The sequence below is a fragment of the Dermatophagoides farinae genome, chromosome 8, assembly GCF_024713945.1.
Source record: "Dermatophagoides farinae isolate YC_2012a chromosome 8, ASM2471394v1, whole genome shotgun sequence".
In the NCBI taxonomy this organism is placed as follows: domain Eukaryota; kingdom Metazoa; phylum Arthropoda; class Arachnida; order Sarcoptiformes; family Pyroglyphidae; genus Dermatophagoides; species Dermatophagoides farinae.
In genome coordinates this window covers 4,342,595-4,369,637 of record NC_134684.1, presented here as the reverse complement: position 1 = coordinate 4,369,637, position 27,043 = coordinate 4,342,595, and the positions used below count along the sequence as shown (strand labels likewise).

The 27,043-nt window shown below is 32.1% G+C and overlaps 7 protein-coding genes across 7 annotated transcripts; 1 reads left to right on the top strand and 6 right to left on the bottom strand.

The window, feature by feature from the left end:
- Positions 1 to 324: 324 nt before the first annotated feature.
- On the bottom strand, positions 325 to 15,213 carry LOC124495402 (intermembrane lipid transfer protein VPS13A). The gene is made up of 8 exons (XM_047058777.2): positions 13,714 to 15,213; positions 9,708 to 13,640; positions 8,534 to 9,645; positions 8,126 to 8,445; positions 6,797 to 8,052; positions 6,508 to 6,734; positions 4,782 to 4,910; positions 325 to 601 (listed from the first exon to the last, which is right to left on the bottom strand). Exons 1-8 carry the CDS (start codon positions 14,678 to 14,680, stop codon positions 521 to 523), a joined length of 8,025 nt encoding a protein of 2,674 aa, XP_046914733.2. The 5' UTR covers positions 14,681 to 15,213; the 3' UTR covers positions 325 to 520.
- Positions 15,214 to 15,489: 276 nt separating this feature from the next.
- Positions 15,490 to 18,886, bottom strand: LOC124495921 (long-chain-fatty-acid--CoA ligase 4). Its single transcript, XM_047059369.2, has 5 exons — positions 18,585 to 18,886; positions 17,771 to 18,425; positions 17,465 to 17,707; positions 16,558 to 17,409; positions 15,490 to 16,500 (listed from the first exon to the last, which is right to left on the bottom strand). The coding sequence occupies exons 2-5, from the start codon at positions 18,108 to 18,110 to the stop codon at positions 15,749 to 15,751; spliced, it is 2,187 nt and encodes a 728-aa protein (XP_046915325.1). The 5' UTR covers positions 18,111 to 18,425; positions 18,585 to 18,886; the 3' UTR covers positions 15,490 to 15,748.
- A 224-nt stretch (positions 18,887 to 19,110) lies between these two features.
- Psf2 (DNA replication complex GINS protein PSF2-like protein) lies at positions 19,111 to 19,862 on the bottom strand. Its single transcript, XM_047059376.2, has one exon. It carries the CDS (start codon positions 19,803 to 19,805, stop codon positions 19,263 to 19,265), a length of 543 nt encoding a protein of 180 aa, XP_046915332.1. The 5' UTR covers positions 19,806 to 19,862; the 3' UTR covers positions 19,111 to 19,262.
- Positions 19,863 to 19,999: 137 nt separating this feature from the next.
- Positions 20,000 to 21,094, bottom strand: LOC124495926 (cytidine/uridine monophosphate kinase Dak1). The gene is made up of 2 exons (XM_047059374.2): positions 20,713 to 21,094; positions 20,000 to 20,647 (listed from the first exon to the last, which is right to left on the bottom strand). The coding sequence occupies exons 1-2, from the start codon at positions 20,962 to 20,964 to the stop codon at positions 20,090 to 20,092; spliced, it is 810 nt and encodes a 269-aa protein (XP_046915330.1). The 5' UTR covers positions 20,965 to 21,094; the 3' UTR covers positions 20,000 to 20,089.
- Positions 21,095 to 21,516: 422 nt separating this feature from the next.
- Positions 21,517 to 23,494, bottom strand: LOC124495924 (acetylcholine receptor subunit beta-like 1). The gene is made up of 6 exons (XM_047059372.2): positions 23,131 to 23,494; positions 22,927 to 23,057; positions 22,819 to 22,868; positions 22,456 to 22,766; positions 22,044 to 22,379; positions 21,517 to 21,960 (listed from the first exon to the last, which is right to left on the bottom strand). The coding sequence occupies exons 1-6, from the start codon at positions 23,267 to 23,269 to the stop codon at positions 21,629 to 21,631; spliced, it is 1,299 nt and encodes a 432-aa protein (XP_046915328.2). The 5' UTR covers positions 23,270 to 23,494; the 3' UTR covers positions 21,517 to 21,628.
- Positions 23,495 to 23,737: 243 nt separating this feature from the next.
- Aos1 (SUMO1 activating enzyme subunit 1) lies at positions 23,738 to 24,947 on the bottom strand. Its single transcript, XM_047059373.2, has one exon. The coding sequence runs from the start codon at positions 24,819 to 24,821 to the stop codon at positions 23,829 to 23,831; it is 993 nt and encodes a 330-aa protein (XP_046915329.1). The 5' UTR covers positions 24,822 to 24,947; the 3' UTR covers positions 23,738 to 23,828.
- A 61-nt stretch (positions 24,948 to 25,008) lies between these two features.
- Positions 25,009 to 26,211, top strand: LOC124495927 (V-type proton ATPase 21 kDa proteolipid subunit c''). Its single transcript, XM_047059375.2, has 2 exons — positions 25,009 to 25,288; positions 25,354 to 26,211. Exons 1-2 carry the CDS (start codon positions 25,159 to 25,161, stop codon positions 25,851 to 25,853), a joined length of 630 nt encoding a protein of 209 aa, XP_046915331.1. The 5' UTR covers positions 25,009 to 25,158; the 3' UTR covers positions 25,854 to 26,211.
- The last annotated feature ends 832 nt before the right edge of the window (positions 26,212 to 27,043 follow it).

The window sequence follows — 27,043 nt, the reverse complement described above, 5'->3', positions numbered from 1 at the left end:
TGCGAGTTTCCTGTATGGTTTTTTTTTTGGTTGATCACATTCAGATTCGAATTGATTTTTCAGTGAAAAAAAAAATTAGAGAAAAAACCAGAAAACTAGTTTTTTCCAGTGTTTAGCATCAAATAAATATGCAGAATACGCACATGTGTGTGTGTGTGATTCGAATGCACCGGAATCATTCAAGATCAGTTTTAGTTTTGTTAAATTATTTTTTTCAATAGACATCTCAATTAATGATCTGAATTTGAAAAAAACACGTTAAACAACTAATCGTTTTATATACTCAATTCAGTTCGCAATTTGTCAAAAAAGATGAACTGAATGTTTTTATAAACATTATTTTTTATTCGCTCTATATATTAATAATGATAATTGGAAAAAGTAAAAAATAACAATAACAATGGTTAATAATTATTGGCACTTGTGGTGGTTGGTGGTGACGGATGGATTAATGATCTTGTTTGCATGTTCGATTCGCCTGTTTCCATATAGAATAATCATTCTAATCTTGAACTTGAAGTTATGCCGATTCCGACGATCTATTCTGGATGCCAGAACAATAATATGATGTTATTAAATCGGACATTTTTTCCGACAGTATCTACAAATTATAAAGAAAATAAAATGAAACAACAGCAATTAAATTGGTTGGATTATAATTTTTCAAAAAATGAATTGAGAAAAGTCAACAAGTCTCATTATGACACACGCACAAAATTTAAAATTGGCATCTACAGAACATAATTGCAAGAGCGAATTTTGCACACATTAATCATCATCGACTGAATCTAAGCATCATCATCATCATTGGACAATTCACATTATCATTACCATAAGCAATATTCTTTCTTCTTTTGAAATTATTATTTAAATACCAATCTTAAGTTTAAACTTAATATTTTTTATATATCGTACAAAAAGAAAATCGTTCTTCCTATTGTCTAGGTATTTTTTCCAACGAAAAAGATTATTAAAATGATGGGCAACCAAAAAAAATTACTTCTAAAAAAAAAGATCACACGAGAATTACAAAAAACAAAATCAGAAAGACATGCAAACAAATCAGCACCTATAGGCTCTCTCTTTGAATGATCTGAATTTTTGCATAAAAACTTCAGAAAGAGTGGTACAAGTTTTATATTTATTTGAGATTCATATTATAAACATCTTTACCCAAACTAATCAGGAATTATTTGTTTTTTTGCAAATGCACACACCATACAGAGTCAAAAAAGAGATGTGAAATTCAAGAACAACAAAATTCAACATGGAATCAACAAAAGAAATATCCAGAGTAAGGCGATGATCATTATACACCACCACCATATGCATACATTATTATTATTATTATTAATAAAAGATACACTGCCAATACGGCACTTGTATCATAAAGAACAACAGAAGAATACAATAGTAAAAATTAAAATAAGATTAATAATGATATGCATACATTGAATTTGATTACTTTTCCATCATTCTCTCCAAGTGAGAAAATGAATTTGATTTGATTTTGGGTATTCATTGCGAGAAAGAGTGAGAAAGAATCTAATATCATATAATTATCAGTCATATGAGGATGTTTTGGGTAATAAAAATTCGTAATGTGAATATATTTTTCTGGGCGCGTACCACCGCCGCCAAACAAACAAACAAACAAATATAAACAATCAACAAGAAAAACGTTTAAATCCCCTCGAAAAAACCTGTGATCAAAAGAAAAGAGGATCATCATCATTATCAACCACAAAAGAAAAACATTCCAAGATGAGATTTTCTAATTAATATAAATAACAAAAGTGAATGCCTCTAGCTCACAAGGATTGTTTTTGAATTTAATCTCTTCTCGACCAGTAAAACTAACAACAAAAAAAAAAATTTAAATCTTCAAACTTGTGATTAGGTCATCGACATATTACACATTTATATCGAAAAAATAAGATAATGACACCCATAATATATGTGTCACACAAACAGACACCATCAACGAGGGTATTATGTTAGCTGCAAAAAAAACGAAAAAATTATATACCATTGATCCAAATGTCAAATAATATACTCAAATCGAGAAAAATATATTGCTGCTGAACATTTGATAATGATGATGATGGTGAAAATAAATGTCAGAAAAAATGACAAACGAACGAAACAAAGTTCTTATGAACTGACAATCTCAACACAAAAGGCAAGCAAACAGCGCCAGTATCTTTTCTTCAGTGATTGTTTCTTTTTCTCCTTTCGAAGAATCAACAAATACAGAAAAAAAGTGATGAACCAAATAAAAATAACAACGACAAACATAATAAACGTACACACACACATCATCATCATCATTCATGTGCTTGTATGTCATTTTGGAGGTTTTTTCTTTCTATATGTGTGTATGGTTAGGTCAAAGTATCATCTTTACTTGTCCACACACAATCTACAATTTTCATCATCATCATAAATGGTCAATGAATGAAAATGCCACTGTGCACACAGTGCAAGCATATTTTCATCACAAAAAAATGAATGAATTGAGACCATATTTTTCAAGTGGCCCATCATCGTCATGGTTTGCTTATAGACAACACCACAAGTGTGTGTGTATGTGTTGAATGAATATTTCTAGAGAAACACATTTTCTGAAAATTCTTTCAATGCTTTCACACAATTCAATTCCTCCTACACACACACACACACACACAATTCACTTATTAAAATATTTTCATGTCCACTTTTGTTCTCTACAGAAAATCAAATGTCTTCGTTTTGAAACGGAAACAAAGATCAAAGACCATCATCGAAAATAAATAATGGAGGTGTGGTTGTGGAACAAACAACAACGAAACTCTTTGACATAAAGACGATATATATGAGCAATCATTTCGCTGAAAGATTCATTAGACCGAATCAAACCATCTCAATCATTATCATCATCATCTTAGAAACAGAAAAGGAGGCTATTGTAGGGACCTAATCGTCAAAAAATTCAAAGTTTCAACACTATTATTCATAGCCGTTTCGATGACAATCAAATGTCATCATCATTATTTTAGAAATGAAAACCAAAAAATGATTGAATTTAGATGCCATCTATCATCATCATTATGAATAATTATCAATACGGTCTGAAAACATATGATATGATATGATTAATTATCTCACTACTGCTGATGTAAAAATTGAGTGATAACAAACTTATTATCGATATATAAAATCAAACCAAAACCAAAGAAGAGACAACCATAGTTATGGAATATAAATGATGAATGAATGAATGAATAATATCATCATCATCATCATCATCATTCCACAAATACATGACATTTATGATAGGAGAAAATTTTGATCATTTTTAGTACAGGAATGACATTCAATTAATGTCAGAAGTGATTATAGTGCAACACCGACAAACGACGACGACGATTATTGCCCAAAGTAATTTGTATTTTTTTTTTCTTTTTTTCTTTTTTGTTATATAGTTGTTCTCATCAAATACACCACCCTTTAAGATCAATTTTCACAGACTAATTGAACATAATTTCTCCCCCATACACAACCCCATTACCACATAACAACAAAATAACCATGAATTCACTCAAGTGAATAATATACCCAACCATTGGAAAACAACGAGAAAAAAAAATTAATTCAACCAATTCAATTCATATCCCACACGATACATGCATAAAAATATATATATCATCTCTACATGGGTGCTTCAATTTGGAAATTTGAAAATTGAAATATATCGTTCAACATCGAAGGCAATTCTACCATCACACTACAACCTCTCTGTGCTGCATTATTAAATTTTCTTACCGAAACATTGAAATTATTGAAATGGAGACTGTAAATATAAAACCCAGATTGTTGTGAATTACGCCATAAATGTTCAGTGGTCAAACCTCACATATTCAAGATGTTTGTCTCTGAATGTTTGTAACAAGGAAAAAAATGTTTTTCCCCTTTGGTTCGAAATAATGGTATTTTATGACCGGCGCGCATCATTAAATCAAAAAATGGACAAATTCTGAAAATAAAGTTCAACAAGAGACAAGAAATATATAGTTCATTCAAAGGGAAAAACAATATTTTTTGAAAAAAGAATCTTTTAGCTTTCAAAAAAATTTTATTGTTCCAGACCAAAAAACAAAAACAAAAACAAAAAACCGAATCATTACTTTATGCTTTTTTCTTGTCCATCTTTTTCCTTGTAATCATCATCATTTTTTCATTTAAAAACACAAATGAAGTAAAATTCTTCTAGTGCTTTAAATATAAATCACAAATAAAAAAGAATTCAGAAAAAATTGATTCAAAGAGAAGTGGATTAATCTTTGGAAAATAAAATCGTCGTCATCATTGGTATCACCGAGAGAGAGAGAGAGGTCAAGTCATTAATTTTTCAAATGTGTCAAAAATTATTCACACATACAATCAAAATGATTATGATGACGATGATTACTGTCCATTGATCAAAATGTCACCCTTGGTAAATTTAACATGTCACTCAAATATATTCTCTTCATAACCAAATATACACTAAATATCCTCCATCTCTCTCAATGGTCAACGGGCCAATAAATCAACAATCAACAACAAACATTTAAACATCTTTAAAAGATACACTTTTGTTTTTCAAAAAAGTAAACTGAACTTTAAATTAAACATTAGACATATCCACTACCCCCAGCCACCACCTACACACATCACATAAATAATTGAGAAATGAATACTCCCAATCTTCAAAAAAAAAAAACGAAAAAAACGAAAAAAAATGAGAAATTCTCACTTACCTTCATTATATGATGTTGCTTCTGATGTTGTTGATTTTTGATGTTTGCACTGAATACAATTATACGTTCGTTGGGTGATGATAATGATGATTCCAGCGGATTTAGAGTGAAATTTTTTTTGGTCATCATCTGTGTGTGAATCAAAATGAGAAAAAAAATGTATATTCAGATAGAATCACATAGATCAAACGAAAAAACAAAAACAAAAACAAAAAAAAAAAAAAACAAACATTTAAATAATTACAGTCATCAGTCGCAATTGAGAAGTGAATAAGAAATCAACACAAAAGGCTACCTACTCTCTACCACTACCGACTACTGTTGATAATGATGAAAATAAGACACCCGACAAATAATAATGGTAATGCTAATGCTAATGGTAATGATAATGATATTTTTTCATACAAACACACAATAATTATAGCTGTCAGTAGTAATTGTCTTCATTTTCTTCTCTTTTTCAACTTGCTCAGTGTTTTAGATTCTTATATGAAGAAAAAGATTTTCTAATAAATACAATGGGGTAATATGTGAGTGTAAAAAATGATCACAAATAGAGATGATAATGTGTCGTCGGTCTTAACCATCATAATCAGTGATCGCAACAGGTATTCCGGTGTGTTTGTTGTTGAATTCATTCGTGTGTCAAAAGTAAAAAACAAAAGGATTTGGGAAAAAATGACTAAACTTATTATTTGAATAAGAGAACCTTTGACTTTAAATTTTCTGTCATCATCGATTTTCTGGGCCGTAGAGGTTGACAATCTTTTTTTGTTGTTAAAAAATTATCGAAGACAATCTTCATTTTGCCGATAATAAATCATAAATTAATAAATTATATGCTTTGAAATATGATATTTTTTTAACATCATCATCATCGTAAACAAACAAGTAAAACAGAAAAACTAAATAACCAATTTAGTAGTAAGAAAATCTAAAAAATGAATTCACTAATATTTTCACTAGCATAATGATTCAAACTTTATGGTTTGAAAATGATCTCATTTGCCTCTCTTGATCACCACCATATATAACAATAATGATGGAAAATGTTCTAAATTGAGTTGATGCAACAACAGCATGTAGCATGTGCGAGATGATATTGATGATTATACCCACCCCCATATAAACTACTTGAAAAGAAAAGGCAATTTTTTTACTTTTGGTGCCATATAATATACTACTATTACTAATACTAGTAATAATAATAATAAGTGTAATTCAATTCGTCGTGATGAGTGAAACGAATTGGAATGATGATGATGATAGCCCATTAGCATTGATGAGCCATTGTCTTTTTCTCGCCCCATTGTCTCTATATGTTTGTTTCAGCGATTTTCAAACTTTTTATCGTTTAGCTCTCATTGATGAATGTGTGTTTAGTATAAAAACTAAGAAACTCTAACTCTAACTATGTATCATTATTAAATGACATGGCGGTTTACAATCACTGATCTGATTTATACACCGATTACTCAGGTAAAATTATATTTTTTGGCTACTGGTATAAGATTATCTTTTTGATGACAAAAAACAAACAGCAAAAAATTAGATTATATCCTAAACAATTGTCAATCATAATTGGAACCTGTATCTAAAATGATCAATTCTTATATCTATAGAATGTGTTTAGCCTTACGAAACACATACAGAAAGACACATTGTCAATAAATGATCATTATTGTCGTGATTCAATAAAAAAAAATCGTGTCTTATGATAACATACCTTTAATTGTAGATGAAGTTTATTATGTCTGTCCAAATGGACATCCTTAATGTTTGACCATGATTCAAACCAATCTAACTCCCATTCATTCGATATGAATGATTGTTTCAAACAGAAACAATGTCTATCTGTCAATAGTATAGTTGAATTATTTGATACATATGCATGATAAACATATGTATCATTTTTATATTTATCTCCCGTAACGGTCTTTAAAAGCCAATATCCTAAACATAATAATAAAACAAAGTAATTTTTTTTAAATCCATAGATTCAACAATCAACTAACCATTAGCTTCTTGATGTGAATATGGTCGTATTTCTTCTCGATTGAAATTTCGTGCCATGCGTGCTGGTTGAGCAATTTTTTTCGGATCAATAGCATTATTGAATGCTTGCAATGAACCAGACGCAAAATCAATAACACTTGTGGTTGGCTGTGCGAAAATACCGACAACACCTTTGCCGACACCTTTGAAAAGACCACCAACACCTTCTTCTTTTGCACCTTCGATCGGTTTTGTAACCACGCCGGTTATACCGGAGAATATTCCTTTAAATAGATTTTTCCCACTTTCAGTAAACGTTGTCTTTCGATTCATACGTTCACGACGATCTTTCTGGAATTTTTCATCAATAGTCAATGTAGCTACGCCAGTTCCCAGCCTATTTCCGATACGACTTAAAGCTCCAGCCGTTCCACCAATCACATTCGATGCTAAGGATTTTACACCAGTTTTTATTCCTTCGGCAAATTCATCCGGTCCATGAAATATTCCGACAGCGGGTTCATAGAAAAAATCGCCGATTCCTTTTTTAAAACCCAAAGCTAATTTCATTGGATTACCAATGATATCTAATCCAAGAATCAATTTATAAAATTGTGTCAATGCTTGATTCTTATAATGATCGGTAACTTGTTTAACCAATTCTTCTTGGCCAAAAAATAGACCTTTCCTTTCAAAGTAATCGAACCGGAATAGTGTGTCGCTAATTTCGCCAACTGAACCCATTAATCTGATGAGTAATTCCAATAGAAAAAATGATTGTCCATCCGAAGCATCTCTCAAATTAATGTTCAGATGTAGTTTAAGTGGACCAAACATTATAAAATCATAATATGATTTGTTCATTACATATTTCTGCAATTCATCAGGACTATTGTATCGTTCAATAATATCCATATCATGTTTTAATAATTCTTTGTTCGTTTCTTCTTTAGCGGATTTAATATCGAATACATTTGCAATTTTATAAATCCAACCCAGATCAATTTGTAGCATAAATTCTTGAATCAATAGTTGTATATGTTTATATCGATTGATCGAACCAGGACAAATGATGGCAGCAAATTCAACAAAATGTTTACGTTCGATTTCATATTTATCCGAAATCGATTTCGGTATATCAACCGGACTGAATACAACAGCATAAAGATGATCGGATAGTTGATTATCAATCTGTATACCATTGATGCGTACATGTATATTTTTTACATGTTCCGAGCTAGTAAATGTTACCCATAATCCACGATTTGTATTACGTCTTCATTACGTATTTATGAAAGATTATTATAATTATAATCAAGATGTAAATTGTAATTGTAAGACAAACTTACCTAAGATAACAAAGCCGTGGTCTCAACATTGTCATACGGGAGAAATCGGTCTCATAATTTGAATAATCAGATTTGATTACCGTTGCACGGCTATTCGATTGTTTCAAAAGATAATGTTGATACATGTGTTCTAATATATCATTCTCTTTGATTGAAACCGCTTTGAATGGTTTATGTTCATCATTACGATATTCCCAATTATTTGTACTTTTTATCGATAAATACATCAGATCAATTCGTTTTTCATTATCCACAATGTTCAGGCCAAATCCTTTGAGTATCAATTCAAATGACAGGTCGGGTTTCATTAATTCATGTGTCTGATCATAATCAACAATTAAATAGAATAAGCATTGATTATTAATTATTAATTAATTAAAAGCAGTATATCACTAATTTCAATATTACCATGAGAAGATTACGTGGCAATGAATTATCCTGTGTGAACAACAAGACACGTTGTTTACCATCCAAAAATGATACATATGAATAGCCTTCTTCAAAATTAACGATCGTATCGAAATCAATATTAACATCAATCAATTCGTCATCTTCTAATGAAATTTTATAGACAAGTCTTCGAGATTTATATGGATCCAACCAACAAAAATATGCCATATGATTTGGTTGCATGATTAGCATACGTCTTCCATTATCCCAATCTGTAACCTGATCTTGACCAAAAAAGACAGGATATTTCAAAGTGTTCACAATCAATACCGGTGCAGCGCCATCAAAATATTCATTTAGGCGAATTTTCGCTTCCAATTCGGTGACATCAACTTCGACAAAAATGAATTTCTTATCAATCAATAATAATGTTTGTGATGATTCTCGCAATGAAATATGTTTGGAATCAAATTGCCCGTTTGGCAAACGAAAACAAATACTTTGATTGGATGCTTTTTTCGGATAGAATGGCATCAAACGATTTGATTCAATATGGGACCAATCTTCATTATTTTCTGAATAGAAAATATTTTGTCTTGTCAGATTTATAATCGAATAAAATGGTTCAACATTGATGATTCTCGTCAATGAAATTCTGGATGCTCCAACACGTATTGCAACGAGATATGAATACTTTTGCTTAGGTACTTTGGGAGTTAAAGTCACTTTATATGGAGCTACATCAACGGGAAAATAAACGGAAAATTCTGATTCAGCAATGGCAAGACTGATTTTTGATTTCTTCGAAACTTTATCTGGATCATAATCGAACAAAAAGGGCTTCCGCATTTGATTATGATCAAATCGATATCTGTTGTAATCATCCACTTTTAAATGTATCGTTTCATTTGTTCGATTCATCACCCAAAATGTTGAATATAATGACAAAACAATTACGGAATTTTCCACTCGAAATTCGACAGGTAACGTAATTTTCACTTTTTTCCCAAAATCTTTATTAGTCGGTTCAAATATACAATATGTAGTTGATATTTCGAAACCGGTTTGTGGAATCTTCAGACAGGTCATCCAATCACAATTCAAATAGTTTAAAAGATGAAATTTTATCACTGTCAAAATGATAATCAGAAAGATGATAATTAATTTTAGAGCATAAAGAAACAAGACTTACCTGAATTTCCGAAATCGATGAATGGCAAATTGAATTCTTCACCTGGTTCCAATGTACGTAGCTCATTCAATGGACTATACAAAAATCGTATGGTATATGGAAGTAGATTCTTCAATCGTGCTAACGGTATCATTCGCACTGTGTAGAAATAGGATTCATTATTTTCTACACAATCCGTGTCTTCATATGAAACAAGTGTTTTTTCACCACGTAGCTTAATCACAAATTGCTTATCAGTCTTTTTGTTCGTACATTTGATCAACACATATGGTTTTTCTTTTTTAGGTGAAATTTTACAATGATTATTATGTTCACGTTCACGTGTTTGACGCCATAAAAATGGTGGCCGACATAATTCATAGTCGTCGGATGGTTTTACATATAATGTGTTTTCACCATATATTAATGGCATTGGTAGATGAAACGATGAATGTGGGTTAATACGTCCAAGATAGGTGTAATCATCATCGACAAAGTTATACATTTCAAATGAATTATCAAAATTGTTAAATACTTGTGTATTCGAACGGAATATAATCTCCTTTGTTCCACCACTATCGATAACTTGAACAAGAAATTTCCAACATTCATCCACTGGATAACATTTAATCGATGTAAAATAACAACGAATGGTACTTTTTCTGCATATAATCAATCTTTCAACCGATAGCGAATCAGAAATCAAAAGATTCACATGCAATCGTACATCATTTGTATCTTTGCAAGAGAAACGATATTCTTTACCAGTTACGATCATCATATCAGCAGCAGCATTGATTGATTGTTGATTTTTCCGATTAGTATGATTATTTTGGCCATCATTTAACGGGTAAATGTTTGATTCATTCATTAATAGATTAATATCGACCCCGAGATAATTTTTTACTATTACACGATTCAATTCAGCCATTTGTGATTGTTTGGATGTTTTTATGGCAGTAGTGAAAGCTTCATTTACATGATTCAATACATTTACCGATGATTTTGTCAATAACAATTCCAGGTTTTCGAGTGCTACAATCTGAATCTTTTTCGTCTCACCACCGAGTGCAACATTGCCGCGAAAAGTAAATATTCGTTCATCCACTGGTTCAATCAATGGTTCCCATGATAATATTGAATGATTGTAATAATCGGCAGATAATGAACATTCAAAATTGAAATTCTTATTTTCGATCAATTTGGCAAATGTCGACAATTCGATTCGAATCAATGGATGTGATTCAACACCACCGGATTTTATAAGTACATGAATCTTGCCCATATTGAATAGAAGATTACTTTTTTGTTCTGATTGTTGTTGTTCACATTCCTGTAATAATATAAGAGCATCTTTTGCTTGTGGTGCATATGATAAGTACCATAGATTTTTATCAATTTTTTTCGGCTCAAGAATACGATCATCAACATCTATTTTGTCATTCTTATCGTTGGTTTTATCAGGTGGTGCAGGTGAATCCCCCATAGCTGCAAGAATATTCAGAATCGTATGCAACATGTTTGGCGATATATTTATGAAGATGTCATCGAATGTAAAATCCAACATTTGTGTCGTGCCTTTAATCGATCCTTTTATGGTCAGATCAGTTGGTGCCATAATGTAGACATCAAGATGACCGGAATGAATATAATTTAGATAATTTGTCAATGCCATATTAATCTGGGCAATATATGCACTCATCATGATAACATCTTCTTCAATTTTCACGTTCACTTTGGTTGAACAGTTGAAAACACCGGCTTCACAATTTGAATTATCAATCGATTCGAGCATAAAAATTTCCATCTTATTTAGCGAACATTCAACCATCATCTTGGAATTTTTTACATCTTTTTTCTGTACAGTAGTTGGAGAAGGTTTTGTGGGTTGATTTTTTGCCGCGTTACTTTCAGTTGATAAAGTTTTTATAGCGCTTGAATCATCCATTGAGAATGCTTTGGTTGTTATATCCAACAATGCCAGAATATAATCAACGGCCAATATAAGACTAAATCCAGACATGGTTAAAATCACTATTCTTTCGTTGATTTTCTGTGCAACATAAACTGTAAGCATTGATCTTTCTTCTTCTTCCATTTCATTATTTTGAACATTCTGTTGTTGTTTAGTAGCGATTACACGAGATTTTGACAACATTGTTACGATACCATTTGGTTTTCGTTGTGGTCGAATATCATCGATACGTAAATCACAAACAGTACAATTGACCCATAGTGTTTGATCACTTAAAGTTTCACCGTAAAGAGAAAGTTTCAATAATTGAAATCTAGTCAATTTGGATACATCACGACGATCATTACGATACATTGTTAGATTTATATCGTTTAATTTGAAACTAAAAATCAATTCTCGATAGGCAATGATTGTTCCTTTTGTATCGACAACATCTTCTTCACATTTTGATTCTTTACTTTTATTGATTTCCGATACGGCACGAGCAGCATAATTCATTGCATCAATAACTTCATCTGTTACTTTCGATTTCACTTTTGAAACTGATGTTGTTGATTTTGTAGCCGCCGATGTTGTTGTCAATGAATGATAGGAGGAATCTGTATTCGATTCAAAAGTTGGTCCATAAGGTAGAGTAGATAAAAGAACCAAAAGCTGTGATACTTGACTATCGCTAGCTTTCAAATCAATCGATGGTAATTGACCTTGTAAATTAATCTTTGGAAAATGACGATCATTAGGCACGATTGAATGTTGAAAATTTATGATTATTTCGAATGGACAAAGAATATGACGTTCGGTATCCAAACAACGAAGATCTTGTTGCCAATAATCTCGAGAACTAAGAACAACTTGAACATTTTTCACGTGACAAGTATAGGTTTCATAAATCAATTGTTTCATTTCATCCTTATTGGTCATGCTGGTTATTCGTGTTGCATTGGATTTTGGCACCAATTTCGATACTAATGTGAATTCGCCCAACGAAACAAGGAGAAAAAGATTTGCTTTATCGAATTCTGCTTTTTTCGGTATAATCACAAATGATGGTTCAACTTTGATCTGTAATTTTAACTGTTTGTGTTTATCGATTGCGTTTTGAAGTTGTGATGATGTGACCAAACGAAGATCTTCAAATTTATTTTGGGCAGCCGATTTAATTTCATTCAAACTAATATTATCGGGCGGAGTAAATAGGCGAAAAAGATGATTGAATGTTTGAATATCATAAAGAAAGTGTAGACTTTTCATTTCCAATAACACAGAAAAATCACTTTGTTTATCCAACGGGTTCAATTCAAACGCGAATGTCAGAAATTTCTTTTCCACCGTACTTTTCATCAATGACACATCGTTAGTACCGGTTATTCGAACCGAATCAATTTCATTATCAATAACAATATTACCGGTACAGGGACGATTTTTAAAGCCAAAACTACAATTTTCCAACTCGACGATGGCTATATTTTCGAATTCACTCCGAAGGGTAACATTAAAACGATTAATACGAAACTGAATTCGATGTGCAACATAATCTGGTGGATATAGTATGGCCAATGCATTCTCTTCATAACCGATTGCTTTGTATAGTTTTTCCTTTTCTTCACCTTCGGTGAATTCTTTTTTCAAATCTTCAATAACCGATTTTTCATTATTATTTTTGCCCGATGACCACCAACTGCGAAACCAGCCGCTTTTTGATTTTTCTTTTTCCATTTCTTTAAGAATTTTTTTCGTCGCATATTCAGCTTCAGCTCTGACAATAACAATAACGACTAGATTCAATTCTCGTTCCAATTCTTCAAGTTCTTCATCAATTTTTTGTTGTCCAAGTAATTTTCGTTTGTATAGATCTAGATATCTTCTTCGAAGTTTACAAGCGGTTTCAATATGGTCCCAAGAAAATTCTCGTTTCCGTCGACGGATGCCAGTTTCTGTTATGGCTAAATATAGGAATCGCCACCATGCTTGAGGATTATCTGGAAATGAATAATAAATATAAATAAATGTTTAATTAATACGAACAGATTAATAACCAAATTATTTTACTACCATTAATCGATATGGTGGGCCGCCATTTTCGATATAAACTAGCCACTTTAATGCGATCAATAGCATCCAATAGTAATAGCAGACAATGTACTTGATGATTATCGAATTTAATTTGAAAATCACCCAAATGCATATCTAAATTGATGATTGCATGACTATAATTCGATACTTCTGGTCTACGATCAATCTGTGCATAGGTAACAAAATCATTTGGACAAAGAATATAATTGACCATTTTCGTTTCATTATTGACGAAATATGCTTTCAATTTGGCCAATGCCCATTGTCGATCCCGACCATGATAACGATCAAATTGTCGATAATTCAGGTAGAATGCGAAACCTTCAAGTTTGATAATCTTATTGATAATATTATCGACAGATCCATTTTTGACATTATTACTCGATTCAGTTTCAAAGACTAGTCGTGAAAATACCAATCCAATCTGAAATGGCCGTGAACTAGATGTGCTATCTTCGTAACAAACATGAATATTTGATATGAATATCTGAATATTTTTAATGGCAGCAGCGATTAATTTCATGAAAAAACCATCATCTTCATTCTTGGATGAGCCATCTGATTCTTGTTCAAGTTTTTGTTTGATTTGTTCGATATTTTCAAGATAAGATTTTTTCAGCTGCCATTCATAATCTTTTTCATCTTTTTCATTATATGCAATTTCAGTGTTTGGCACAATGACAGCATATACATCACTGATTCGTATGACAATCGGTTCGGTATAGATATTCATCCATGGTACTTGAGCTTCGATTTGGCTAATAAAACCATGTGTAACACGAAATGGCAGCCGTAATGAATCGAATGCATTCGGTTTGATATTTACATTCGACAATGTAAATTGTCCACTCCATCCAAATATATTCAACTGATCGGCATTAAAATCTTCAACAAATGGCGAAAGAAAATTTTTCATTAAACTTGTAACCAGATTTGATAGAACCATTTTTGGTTTCTTTCTAATTTACAAGGACACAAACACAAAGAAAATAAGCAGACTTGCTCTTGTTGGATAAAAACTAATACTACTATTGATCAAATGTGATTGATTTGTAGTCGGTGGTTGATAAGTGAAAATAACGACAATCTAACAGGTATGCAAAACCTCGAAAGTGATGGTTTCACGCACAACAAAACAACAGAATAAAGGTAATAATAATCAATCACCATTGACAACAAGGTGATTAAATTTTTATATTATATACAATCCCTTCTCAATCAATTAAATTAAATCAATAATAAATAATAAAATAACAATTGAATAATAATAGAAATAAAAAACAAGCAACAGTTTGCTATATCGTTGGTGAAAGATGACGATCAATTGTTAACTTTCCAAATCCAGATGGTTCGAATTTTTTTTTTTGCTGAAACAAATACAGTAATACCCCGATTAACGCTGTCGGTTTCAGATTAAAGCTGTAAAAAAATTATTGATTTGTTTGAAAATTCTATTAGCTAATAGCTAAACAACCGTAGAATGATCAGATACTGATAATGTGTGTTTGGTGATTACATAAATGATAAGATAAGAATAGAGATCAAAAATAAAAACAGATTACCTCCCTCTAATGGATATTAGCCACCCCATTGGAGCACTGCAGCATTTGCATGTTAATATGGCGCTGTTTGGCTTAAGCGAGGTATTACTGTATATTCAAACATACTATATGAATGGTCAGATTCTGAAATTTGAATTTGAGATTTTGTATACAAAAACGATCAAAATATTGCAATTGAAAAAGGTCATCAATATGATTGAAAATTGTGTATTGATTGTTCATAATAATTAAATATAAACACTTGTGGATATATCGATAGTCAGTCATCTAGTCGTATGTCGTTTGCGATTACTCGCAGACCATTACTTTTTTGTGTGTAGTCAATAATCAAAAAATAATAAAAAGGAATCAATTAAAAACAAAAAAAGGAAATTGTACGATTAAATTATTAAATTAAATTAATTACAATAATTTTTGTTTCTCTCGTCACAAATCTTGTTAGGAATTTCCATTCACAGCTTTGTTGGTTGAAACAATTTTTCAATATCTTTGGCATAATATTTCAATACTGAATTACGTTTCAGTTTAAATGCCGATGTCAGTAGATCATTATCCGGTGTCCATTCTTCGTGACAAATTGTTATTCGTGTCGGAATTTCTTTATCATGTAGACCTGAAGCCTGGCAAACTTGACGAATATCCTCCATGATGGCCTGTTTTATTTCTGGATCTGCACACACTTGTTCATGTGTAAGGTTAGCTTTGTTCAATTTTTCGACCAAAATTTTCAACTGTTTAACACTAGGAGTTATCAAAGCAACAATATCATTGATTTTATCATGTAAACAAATGCAGCAATTTTCGACCATCGGTGCTGTTTTGATCACTGTTTCAATACGACCCAGTGAAACATATTCCCCGTTCGGTAATTTAGCTAAATCTTTTTTACGATCAATAATTTTTAAAAGACCATTCGGTAATATTTCACCAATATCACCGCTATAAAGCCATCGGATGCCATTCGAATCCGTTTTGAATACAGCATTTGTTTCATCTTCAAGTTGATAATAGCCTTGTGCAACACTTTCACCACCGATGACAACTTCACCTCGTGGATTCGGTTTATCATCGAATGTATAGCCACCTTCTTTCCAATCGACCAAACGAATAAATGCACCTTCCATAGGTACACCAGCAAACCCGGAAGTCATGTCGTCCAAATGTTTCCCCGTTACACCGCCTGTCGTTTCTGTCAAGCCATAACCTAGGCAAAAAATAAAACATTGTGAATACGTTGCATTTCGAAACAGAAAAAAATTACCAGTCATGACTTTAACATTCAAAGCTGCACGAATAATTTCTTCAGTTTTCCGATTCAATGCAGCACCACCACAGATAATGAATTCTAATTTACCACCGAATTGTTCCTGTACACGACGACAAACAATTCTATCCAATATTGGTGTACGATAACCACGATCAATCCAACGTGTTTTATATTGCATTAGATATGTGAATAACGGTGGAAGAATTGGTGAACGTGCAGAAAGTTTTAGATAGATTTCCTTGACGATTCGATCAAGAATTAATGGCACACTAACCAATGTTGTAGGCTGAAGCAATTTAAGATCACCCAATTGTCCGGGTGGATTACCCGGTGATGTGTCGGTCAGTGTATATGGACTACTATAACCGATTGAAACACCGCCACAAAACAGAAACCATTCGAATGTAAATCCAAGACTATGTGCTAATGGTAAAAATGATGCATACATATGACGTGGACCTTGATCAGCGATTTCCAGCACATTACTTGCCAAGCTTAATACGGCAGATATTAATTGTTTGTTCGTAAACATTACCGCTTTTGGTATACCGGTTGTACCAGATGTATACATTATTACCGATACTTGATCAGCACTTGGTAATTTATCCGGTATTTTTATCGATGATTTTCGACCCATTTCTTCCAGCTGATCGAACGGTATCAATTGTATATGATCAGGAAATTTAGGTATTTGCTGCGTTTTTTGAAAATCATATTGCATATAAACAATTTTCTCAACACATGGCATCTGATCGATAACACTATGAATTCTTTCGAGTAGATCATACGAAGTCACTATCACTTTGGCTTTTTGTTGATTCACACCAAACACGAATCCCTTTTTGCCTGTATGGAGAAAAGTTTCAGATTAATTATGAAACATTTTTCCGAAAGCAGTTACCCAAATTTGAAAACAAGGTTGCGATTGGAATCTGAAACAACATCAAACTAAAAGATGCAATAAACCATTCAATACGTGTGTCGGCAAACATAATGACACGGTCATCTGATCCAAGACCCAATCGTTTGAAACCGGATCCGACCATTTCAAATTTATCAAATACTTGTTTCGTTTTCAGCCAGGTATAATGATCGGCTAATTTGATTTCTTTGATCACGCGGCCATCCTGTTTGATTGGTTGTCCTATTGGTTGGTTTTGAAAAAAAAAAAATTTTTATTGAATGAAAAAAAGAAAATCAACCAAACCTTTTGAATCAAATTTCAATTGCGCAGATAACACATCACGATAGCCAAGTTTATTCTTTTCCAAATCTTCAAATTGTTTCATTTTGACATAGATTTCTTGTAATGTATTACAAAGATGATAATCATTTGGCAATGTAACCGGTGGTCCTAATCGTTTCCAATAATAATATGAACCATCTGATGATTTTTCCCTGGTTGCCCATTGCTTTTTCGATGCATTCAATACACGCCATGGTCTTTGGTAAATTGTATAGAATGGCAATGTGAGTGCTGTATATGTTCCAAGTACCAGACGTGTATTTAGTAGCACTAATTTTGGTAGAATTTTTTCTTTAAACATGTTTTTCTGCTTTGGAATCACAAATTATAAATTGGCTTTGTGTTGTGTGTTGACACCAAAAATTATGCGGGCTAAAAAATCAATAAGGAAAAAAATCTCACATATCATAAAGCAAGCTGAGTGCTTATCGTAAATTTGATTTGAAAGTATTGTAGATTGAACACCATTCGATATATAGAATGTTTGTGGCGATGTTCACCATCTTTATTATTAATAAGATTCGATGATAACATTGATCACATCACAATTTTGTGAGATTATCACTTTTCCTTTCTCTTCAAATTACATTAATGATGATGATTCATTTAATCAAGGCTTATCATTAAGAAATCAGGTACAAATCGTTACGACGATTGCGTGTGTGTTTACGTTTTGAAAAACATGATTGATTCCAAAATAGAAAAGGGAACGAAGCAAAAACAAAACAAAAAAAAAACAGTTAAGACGTTAATGGAAACAAGAAAACATAGTTACTTTGCTTTGTTGTGGTCATCATTGTATGTTACATTAAACACAGATAGCAGACAACTTTCAACATTTGAATGATAACAAACGAAAAAAGAAAAAAAGAAAACTTTTATTTTATCATCATTCCATGTCAATAGCCACCACTCACACATGAAAACATTCGAATGTACACAGACATACGTGCATGACACAAAATATTCGCATTTGATTGTTATCACGACATTTATTTCTTTTTCCATTCGTTTTCATTTGTTGTTGAAAACAAAAATTGAAACAAAAGAGCATAGTTTAACCTCACTATCTCTATGTGTATGGAAAATTTATCTATCGTACCCAATTGGGTTACACTTGAATCCATGACATAAAAAAAGTGAAACGTTTTATTCATGAGCAAGCAACGTAGACAAAATGTTACGTTGACATTTTGATTTGAATTTTTTTTCTGTTGAAAAAATTTGCACACCATGAAATAGGGGGCGAATGAATTGAATTCAATTTGAATCAATCAATATATTAAGAGCACGTACAAACAAAAAAATTGAACAAATTTTATTGCAATCAAAGTTTAATTTCTCTGTACTGTATGAATGTATTTCAGCAGATGATTGATTTTGAATAAAACAAACAAACAAGCTGCCCATTACGTATTTATTTGATTTGTAATTTGTAATTGACGTTGAATTGTTAATAATGTTTACGATTCGATGCCGATAATACATTACGACGTAATTCTTGTAGACGTCTAAAACCTTTGGCAATCATTTCTTTGACTAATATTAATTCTGCCGGTGTAGCATTATCCAATGTTACATCACCAATGAACATTGTATTTTTTTCGTATGCTTCACGGAATAATTCATGGACAGATTTTTTCAATATTGCTTCACGTCGTTCAATCAGATCGGAACATTGAATACTACGTCCAAATTCTTGTTCCAATAATTTTAATGTTTCTCTCCAATGTAAATCCGGCGGTGGAAGTAATCGTGTAGTTTCGTTTTCCTGTTCATCCTGAAGCCGTGGCAGATTGTTCACCCACGATGGTGATATTATTGAACATTTATTCTGCCGATGTAGATTGATTGCCAGCCACATTGGCACTTTGACCGGTACCGATGGACGAAATGGACCAAAATCTCCGGTAATCAAATTTAATTGACGATCATAACGAAATGTAGGAACAATTTCAATAAGATCGTCTTCGGCAATAAATTCGCAGACATCCATTATTTTGCGTCGAAATAAAGTTTTGACAACAAATGAAATGAACAATCAAAATCGCGCCTAAAACTACACAGACACACACACATTGTTGAGAAATAATTTGGCAACGAGTTGCGTTTGTGATTTTTGCTTGAAAACAAAACAAAAAAGAACAGTTCATAAATAAGCGAACGCAAATAAATTTAGAGAAAATGGCATTTTCGAAAAGTTGAAAGTTTAATGATGAATTCTTTTCTGTTCAAATAGAAATAGAAAAATAAACGAACGAATTTATCGATTGGCTCAGTTCAATTTTTTTTACCCATTAATGATTGTAAAATTTTGCAACATTCTTCGTGTACTTCTTTGATACTACGGCTTGAATCAATTCGTTTGACTAAATTGAGTTTTTCATAATATTTAACGATAGGCATTGTTTGATTTAGATGTGTATCCAATCGTTTTTTCATTGATTCCGGATTATCATCAGCACGTCCGGAATGTTGTCCACGTTTTAAACAACGTGCAATATACACTTCCTCCGGACATTCAAACACTAAAACTAATTCAACTTTAACTTTATCACCAACAAATTTTTGCCAACCATCCAAATTATCTTGATTACGTGGAAATCCATCGATAAGGAAATTTCCAACAGCTATTGGCTTATCAGTGCCATTGACCACTTTAGCCAGTGAAATCATATTTTCCAACATTGCATTCATCAACAGTTTACATGTAATTTCCACCGGTACAATTGTTCCATTTTTAATATGTTCAGCTATTAATTCACCATATTGCGAACCTGCTGTATTTTGTTCCTTACGAAGTAGATCACCGGCTGATAAATGCACATGGCCAAATTTCTAATGATAAAAAATAGGGCAAGACTGGTTTTATTCGGTTTATATCATCACATTTGTTGCATTACCTTACTAATCAAACTGCATTGGGTACCTTTACCGGCACCTGGACCACCAAGTACGAATATCACATTTGGTCGTGGTAAATTGTTCCAATCATACATTTTACAATTATTAAAAAATCTATATGTCAATGAGAATCCGTGGATTTTTGATAATAATACAAGGCAGTAGTTGGGTTGTTGCGATCGTTCTAGGTACAAATTTACAATACAATTTCGACTATAACTTAGCCAACGTTTTATGATGATAACGGACATTAATCATGAACAAAAAAAAAAGAATGTTAACGTTGGCAAGCCAAGCCTATTTGCTTTTCGATGATTTATATTTGCATTGACAAAATATTTCCAATGATGATCATCGATGAGAATGTGCAATATACATACATTGTTAAAATGTTAACAATATTGTTATATACGAGTCAAATTCAATACTATCGATAGTATCGACAAATTGAAAATTTAAATTTTGCAAATTTTGTTAATTCGCATATTTTTTTATTGCAAATTTGTTCCTGATTATTAATCGTAACATTTAACATGGTTGACTGAATTGGAAAAAAATTGTCTGGCTCATCGCATAATGATTAACGAATCTGATGATGACTTGATGATCAAGATAGAAAGCGAAACTCCCATCCATATTGAGGAAAATTAGCCATGTCGACAGTTTATGATTAATTACAACGCATTGAATAAAATGATTACATGCATGAGCTCATCAGTTCATTAACCATCTATCGGAAAAGAAAAACGCCCATTTCACACTATAGTGACCAAATATTGGATTATAAATGATAGAAAATTAATTGACTCATGTTTTATTTGTAACTTTATTCAATTTTGATTCAATTCAATCATTTCATAAGCTTGAGTATGAGTAGAAAATAAACATCAATAGCCAATCGAAAGAATGGATGGTTCAATTGTGTAAAATGATGATTAGAATGAAAAAGAGAACAAAAAGAATTTTATCCACAATTTGTACGATGATTAGATTCGATTGTGATATGTTTGATTTATGTTTAGCCAATGTTTGATTATGCTGACCGCCACCGGAATTCTGATTTTCCAAATCATTATTGGTCAATTGTACAGATTCAATATCTTTGCTGACAAGATAGTGTTGTAATGGTTCAATTGTACGCATTATTATCGATGGTATTTCAAATGTTGATCGTATAAAATTCACTGAGAATGCAAACCAAAGTAATGTGAATGCTGTCATCATAATCATCTGACCAATGTATTTGACTATATTTATAAGTTCGAAGCAAAAAAAAACCAATGAGAAACAATGTTTTGTGCCAGAAATCGAAAATGAAATTGATACATACTGACTTTAGGTATACCCAATGAACCAAATCCAAGTTTATTACCCAAAAACAATGCCACCAATAATAATGTGACAAAAGATAATGTGCTTAGATGAAAACGTAACGTATTACGTACATCTAAGAATAATGCCATCAGGTTTAAAAATAATACACTGATCACCGGATAATATACAACGTAACGATAAATAGATGTTTTACGACGGATGTTCAATGAAAAAACTACTTCGGGAAAAAATTGTCCACCTTCATTAGTATCATGCACCATATATTCACATGATGAATCGGTTATATCCCATTCAGAATTTTCTGAAAAACTGGTCAAATCAATTTTGTCGGCTATTGCAACATAGATGGTTGGTAAAGGAACAAAAATTTGTTTGTGCCAATCGATCAACAATCAATTAAAACTTACAAACATTAACCAAATTTAATGCATCACCATCATAGGTCCATGAAGCAAAACGAAACAAACATGTTTGTTCATCAAATGGCCATTCAGTTAGATCAATTTCACATATCGTTTTCATCGATAATGCTGGCATCCAGAATATATCGCCAGAAAACCAGAGAATCAAATCAGAATGTGTCGTTGACCGAATAATATTTTCACTATCTGCCGAATTGATAATCGTAATATCCGGACGGAAAACTTCATCCACATGAACACGGATATCTTCTATCCCGCCATATTCACTTCGTTTCCATTTAAGATTTTCATCCACCCTAAAAAATTGGTCGAAAATTTAATTTTTGAAACCGAAAATTCAATTTTTACCATGACAACCGAAGCCATCCTTCCGTTTCAAGCATATTTGTTTGAATGTCCTGCCAATCAAGGAATTAAATCAGTTGAGTTAATTTTTCAAAATCAAATGAATATTACGAGATTTTTTATATAATTTATGTCCAGATAAATGGATACATTCACCGGATGGGTATAATTTTTCACTGGTCTTGTCATGATATCATAGCCACGATTTTTGAACAATTCTTTTCGCAATTCAACAATATGATCTGAGACAAAACAAAAAACAAACAAAAAAAAAAGAAATCAAAAATTGTGATTGAATGCTTTTTAATTGATTACTTCGAATTTCAATGCTGGAATCATCACAATCGATTGGATGATTGAATATGAGTAACGTAAACAAAGATGATAATAATAATAATGTTGACATTTTAAAGTTCTTAAGACAACGACGACAAAAACAAAAACAACAAGTCATTGTGATTATCAATTCTGGCCAAACCGATCAAATGAAGGAAAAAGAATTAAACACAATGAATGGTGATGATGTGAATATAATCCAATTTTATAATGGGAAAAAATATGAATCACTTTCAAATCTACACTCGAACTTTATCGTTACTGGTATCCCATTGCATATTTATCATTAATCAAATAGGCAAGAAATTGACAACTAAACTAACCATCACCCATTCATATATACATCCATTCTATTCTATTTTCAGATTAATAATCGAATGTCAATTGATCAGTTTTAATATTGATTTCTATCAGAAACAAAACAACAAACAAAAATCAAATCCTCCTCCTATCTGATTACACATTGTACACATACAACTCATTCTTCAAATTTCATGGCCAAAAATTCAATCCGATAATGATGAGATTTTTTCTTCTTTCATCAAACGATCAAGCAAATTTTATTAATTTAATAATGATGACGATGATGGTGATTATTGATTATTGTTTATTCATCTTTAGATAATAAATGAAAATCTTTCATTCATCAATTTGGTCATTTAACGATCGATCATAAACTATAGGCCAATATTAATATTATGACCATTAATCTCATAGAATAGAAATGTATTATAATCAATCGAATCATCGTCAGTCACAGTACGAATCACGTCTTGTGCTAAAAATCCACCTACAATACTGCTGATGAAGGTAAATTGGCCATAGATTTTTCGCGGCCAATCACAATTCAATGTTGTCGTTGTTGATATCCATCCTTGTTGTTGACTGTCGCCACTGCCAGCTGTATTCAATTCATTTAAAATTTCCTTTTCAATTGTTTTTAACTTTTCTTCCATCATATTCTGATCGGATTCAGCACAAAGTATGGGAAATTTACCATTTTTATCATGATAACGGAATAATGTTAGTATTGGAAGGAAAATGGTTTTCAACTTTTCTATTTTAATCATTTCACGTTTTGAAATATTGTTTTTTCCACTATTCTTCAATGTGATTGTTTTCCGTTCGAATGCTTGTTTGATTGGAATAAAATCGATGCCATTATGTTGTTTTGCAAGATCGAGAAAAACCATAGAAAGATAGCCCCACGAACAAGCGAAAAAGAATGGTATGCAAAGTTCATGACAGAATCGATTAAGTTTGATAGCCATATCTAGACCATTGTTAACGAGTATAACAACATTGAAGGATTTAAGAAAACTTTTTGCGTCCATTTCATCGGATAACAATGTTGATAGCGAACCATTCTTTATGTTCACTTTGACCATTGGATTCAATTGATTGACGGCTTTTTGACATGCTTCCGCTCTATTCATACCGATTTGATTACGACTGAATATATTGGATAACATATCGAATTGTGTTACAGGTTGATCATCAAGTATTGTAATCGAATTAATACCGGCTAAAACTAAATTCTTAACTACTTCGGTGGCTAATCCATCCAGACAAACAAGAAAAACATCGGTTGCACGAATCTGTTGTTGAGCATGAACACCCCAAAGACGAATTTGTCGATCATAAACTTTTGCTTCTTCATCGGTAAACATTTTTTTTTGTTGAAAATTTTGAAAATTAAAGAAAATTCAGACAATTGTTTCTTGATTATAATTCTAATTCTAATAAAGAATCAAGTGGCATGTGATGAACGAAACTATCGATTCTTATCATCATGAGTGTTTTCAGTTTCTGCATTGATTGAGATGAGAGAGCATCATTTTCGATTGTTTTTGTTTTACATTTGGTAGGAGGGAGTAACACACACACACATCGTTGACATTCGATCCTCATCATTATTGATTTCCATATGATCAAATCTTTGTTGGAACAGAAAATTCTGACTAAACCAGATTCATTGATCCGAATTTTTTACACCCAAAGCACAAAATGAGTGTATCAGCATCGGTCCATTATGTTCTTCAGGCAACCACATTATTCACATTGGTTTGCATTTCACTTTATTATTGTCTTACTGGACGTGGTCGTCGGGCTGGTGACGTTGCCTGGCTTCTTGAAGGTTTGACCTTTTCAAATAAATTGTAATTGTAAAAATAATTATTGTTTCATCATTTAACATCACAGGTGTGACACCATACATGTGGGCATCATTAGGAGTCGGTTTATCCATTTCATTATCGGTGGTCGGTGCAGCTACGGGTATATTTACCACCGGGTCTTCAATCGTTGGTGGCGGTGTGAAAGCACCACGTATTCGTACGAAAAATCTTGTATCAATCATTTTCTGTGAAGCAGTCGCTATTTATGGCATTATCATTGCAATCGTTATGTTGAATAATATCAAAGAATTTGATGAAGCCAAAGTAACCGACGTTCAGCGAGCAAAAAATTATCTAGCCGGTTATGTTATGTTTGGTGCTGGATTAACAGTCGGACTGGGTAATCTATTCTGCGGTCTAGCCGTTGGCGTTGTCGGGTCGGGTGCAGCATTGGCCGATGCAGCTAATCCAAATTTATTTGTTAAAATTTTAATTGTTGAAATTTTTGCTTCAGCCATCGGTCTTTTCGGTTTGATTGTTGCCGTCATTTTGAATGCTAAAGCTGAAATGGGCGAAGGTCATTGAAATTGGAACGATTCGAACATTCATGACCAAAATGAAATTGATTGTATAATTGAACCATTAATTAATTAATTTTTTTCCGTTTTGTTATTTATGTAAATTGATTATTATGGTCGACGTGACATTTTCCTTTTTTTTCTTGCTCTTTTTCTCAATTTCTCAATCATTTATTTATCACCACCAATCATTTGTTATTTTATCCGAGAAAAAATTCGATATTATTGCTGTTGATATGTGCTAGTCGAATTGTGTGTGTTGTCATTAATTAATATTCTAGAAACAAATTGAATTTGATTTTGTTGTGGATCGATTTCAAAATCGCACATTGATCAATTATTATTAAAATAAAATTGCTTATATTCATGATGATCATCACATTGATTATCATCACTTTAATCGATTATTTGGTGGTGATGGTAACATGTTCCACAGCATCTACTAAGAAATGTCAAGATATACTAAGAAAATATTCGCCACTCAAAAAGGCATTAGTTTTGCCCTATCTGAGTGAATATTCATTCGAATGTTATGCTTGCCTTTTCGATGATAAACTTTTGGATTCCATATGGAAATTTATTCCAGTCGATGAAAGTAGATTATACAATATTCGGCGATTTAAAAATGATAATGAAAAAGTGGTGCAAATAATGCGATCTGGTAAGCTCGTTCAACGAAAATTACAAAAAAGTGGCACATATTATTGCGTGTATCAATCGAAAATTTTGGCTATTTATCGGGTGAAAATATTGCATGATTTTGAAAGAAAAACATTCATACATATGGTGGATAAACACAAGCCTATTGAAACGTTTGTAAAAGAATATTCCATCGTCCACGAAGAAGGACCAACATTACAAATATTTTTCCATTTATTATACGAAACGCAATGTAATCGAAATCGTTATCATTCACTTGGGCAAAAAGTATTTATTTGTGTGGTAAAAATGGCAGATGTTTCGAATCAAACTTTCTTGACGATTAACAATGATGAATCGCAATTAATTCATAAACTAAGGGAATTTTCAGAAATTCCATGTGCCGACCCATTGATCGATCGACTCGTTTGGAAAAGTTTTCGGAAACAATTTCTATCGAATGTTCGGATTGTCATCTCATATGGAATATGTCGAAATACGAGTGCGATTCGTTTTCGTAAATCAGAATCAAAAATGATACCATTCATGCATATGAAA

Coding starts and splice junctions, on each gene's coding strand:
- LOC124495402 (XM_047058777.2), bottom strand. CDS start 14,680: ATGGTTCTATCAAATCTGGTTACAAGTTTAATGAAAAATTTTCTTTCG. Junction 9,646..9,707: donor CATCGATTTCGGAAATTCAG/GTAAGTCTTGTT, acceptor TCATTTTGACAG/TGATAAAATTTCATCTTTTA. Junction 8,053..8,125: donor CCACGGCTTTGTTATCTTAG/GTAAGTTTGTCT, acceptor TACGTAATGAAG/ACGTAATACAAATCGTGGAT.
- LOC124495921 (XM_047059369.2), bottom strand. CDS start 18,110: ATGTTTAAAGAAAAAATTCTACCAAAATTAGTGCTACTAAATACACGT. Junction 17,708..17,770: donor ATTGAAATTTGATTCAAAAG/GTTTGGTTGATT, acceptor ACCAACCAATAG/GACAACCAATCAAACAGGAT. Junction 16,501..16,557: donor GAATGTTAAAGTCATGACTG/GTAATTTTTTTC, acceptor TTTTTTGCCTAG/GTTATGGCTTGACAGAAACG.
- Psf2 (XM_047059376.2), bottom strand. CDS start 19,805: ATGGATGTCTGCGAATTTATTGCCGAAGACGATCTTATTGAAATTGTT.
- LOC124495926 (XM_047059374.2), bottom strand. CDS start 20,964: ATGTCCGTTATCATCATAAAACGTTGGCTAAGTTATAGTCGAAATTGT. Junction 20,648..20,712: donor AATGCAGTTTGATTAGTAAG/GTAATGCAACAA, acceptor TTTTATCATTAG/AAATTTGGCCATGTGCATTT.
- LOC124495924 (XM_047059372.2), bottom strand. CDS start 23,269: ATGACTTGTTGTTTTTGTTTTTGTCGTCGTTGTCTTAAGAACTTTAAA. Junction 22,767..22,818: donor GGATGGCTTCGGTTGTCATG/GTAAAAATTGAA, acceptor CCAATTTTTTAG/GGTGGATGAAAATCTTAAAT. Junction 22,380..22,455: donor ATTAAATTTGGTTAATGTTT/GTAAGTTTTAAT, acceptor ATGTTGCAATAG/CCGACAAAATTGATTTGACC.
- Aos1 (XM_047059373.2), bottom strand. CDS start 24,821: ATGTTTACCGATGAAGAAGCAAAAGTTTATGATCGACAAATTCGTCTT.
- LOC124495927 (XM_047059375.2), top strand. CDS start 25,159: ATGAGTGTATCAGCATCGGTCCATTATGTTCTTCAGGCAACCACATTA. Junction 25,289..25,353: donor CGTTGCCTGGCTTCTTGAAG/GTTTGACCTTTT, acceptor TTAACATCACAG/GTGTGACACCATACATGTGG.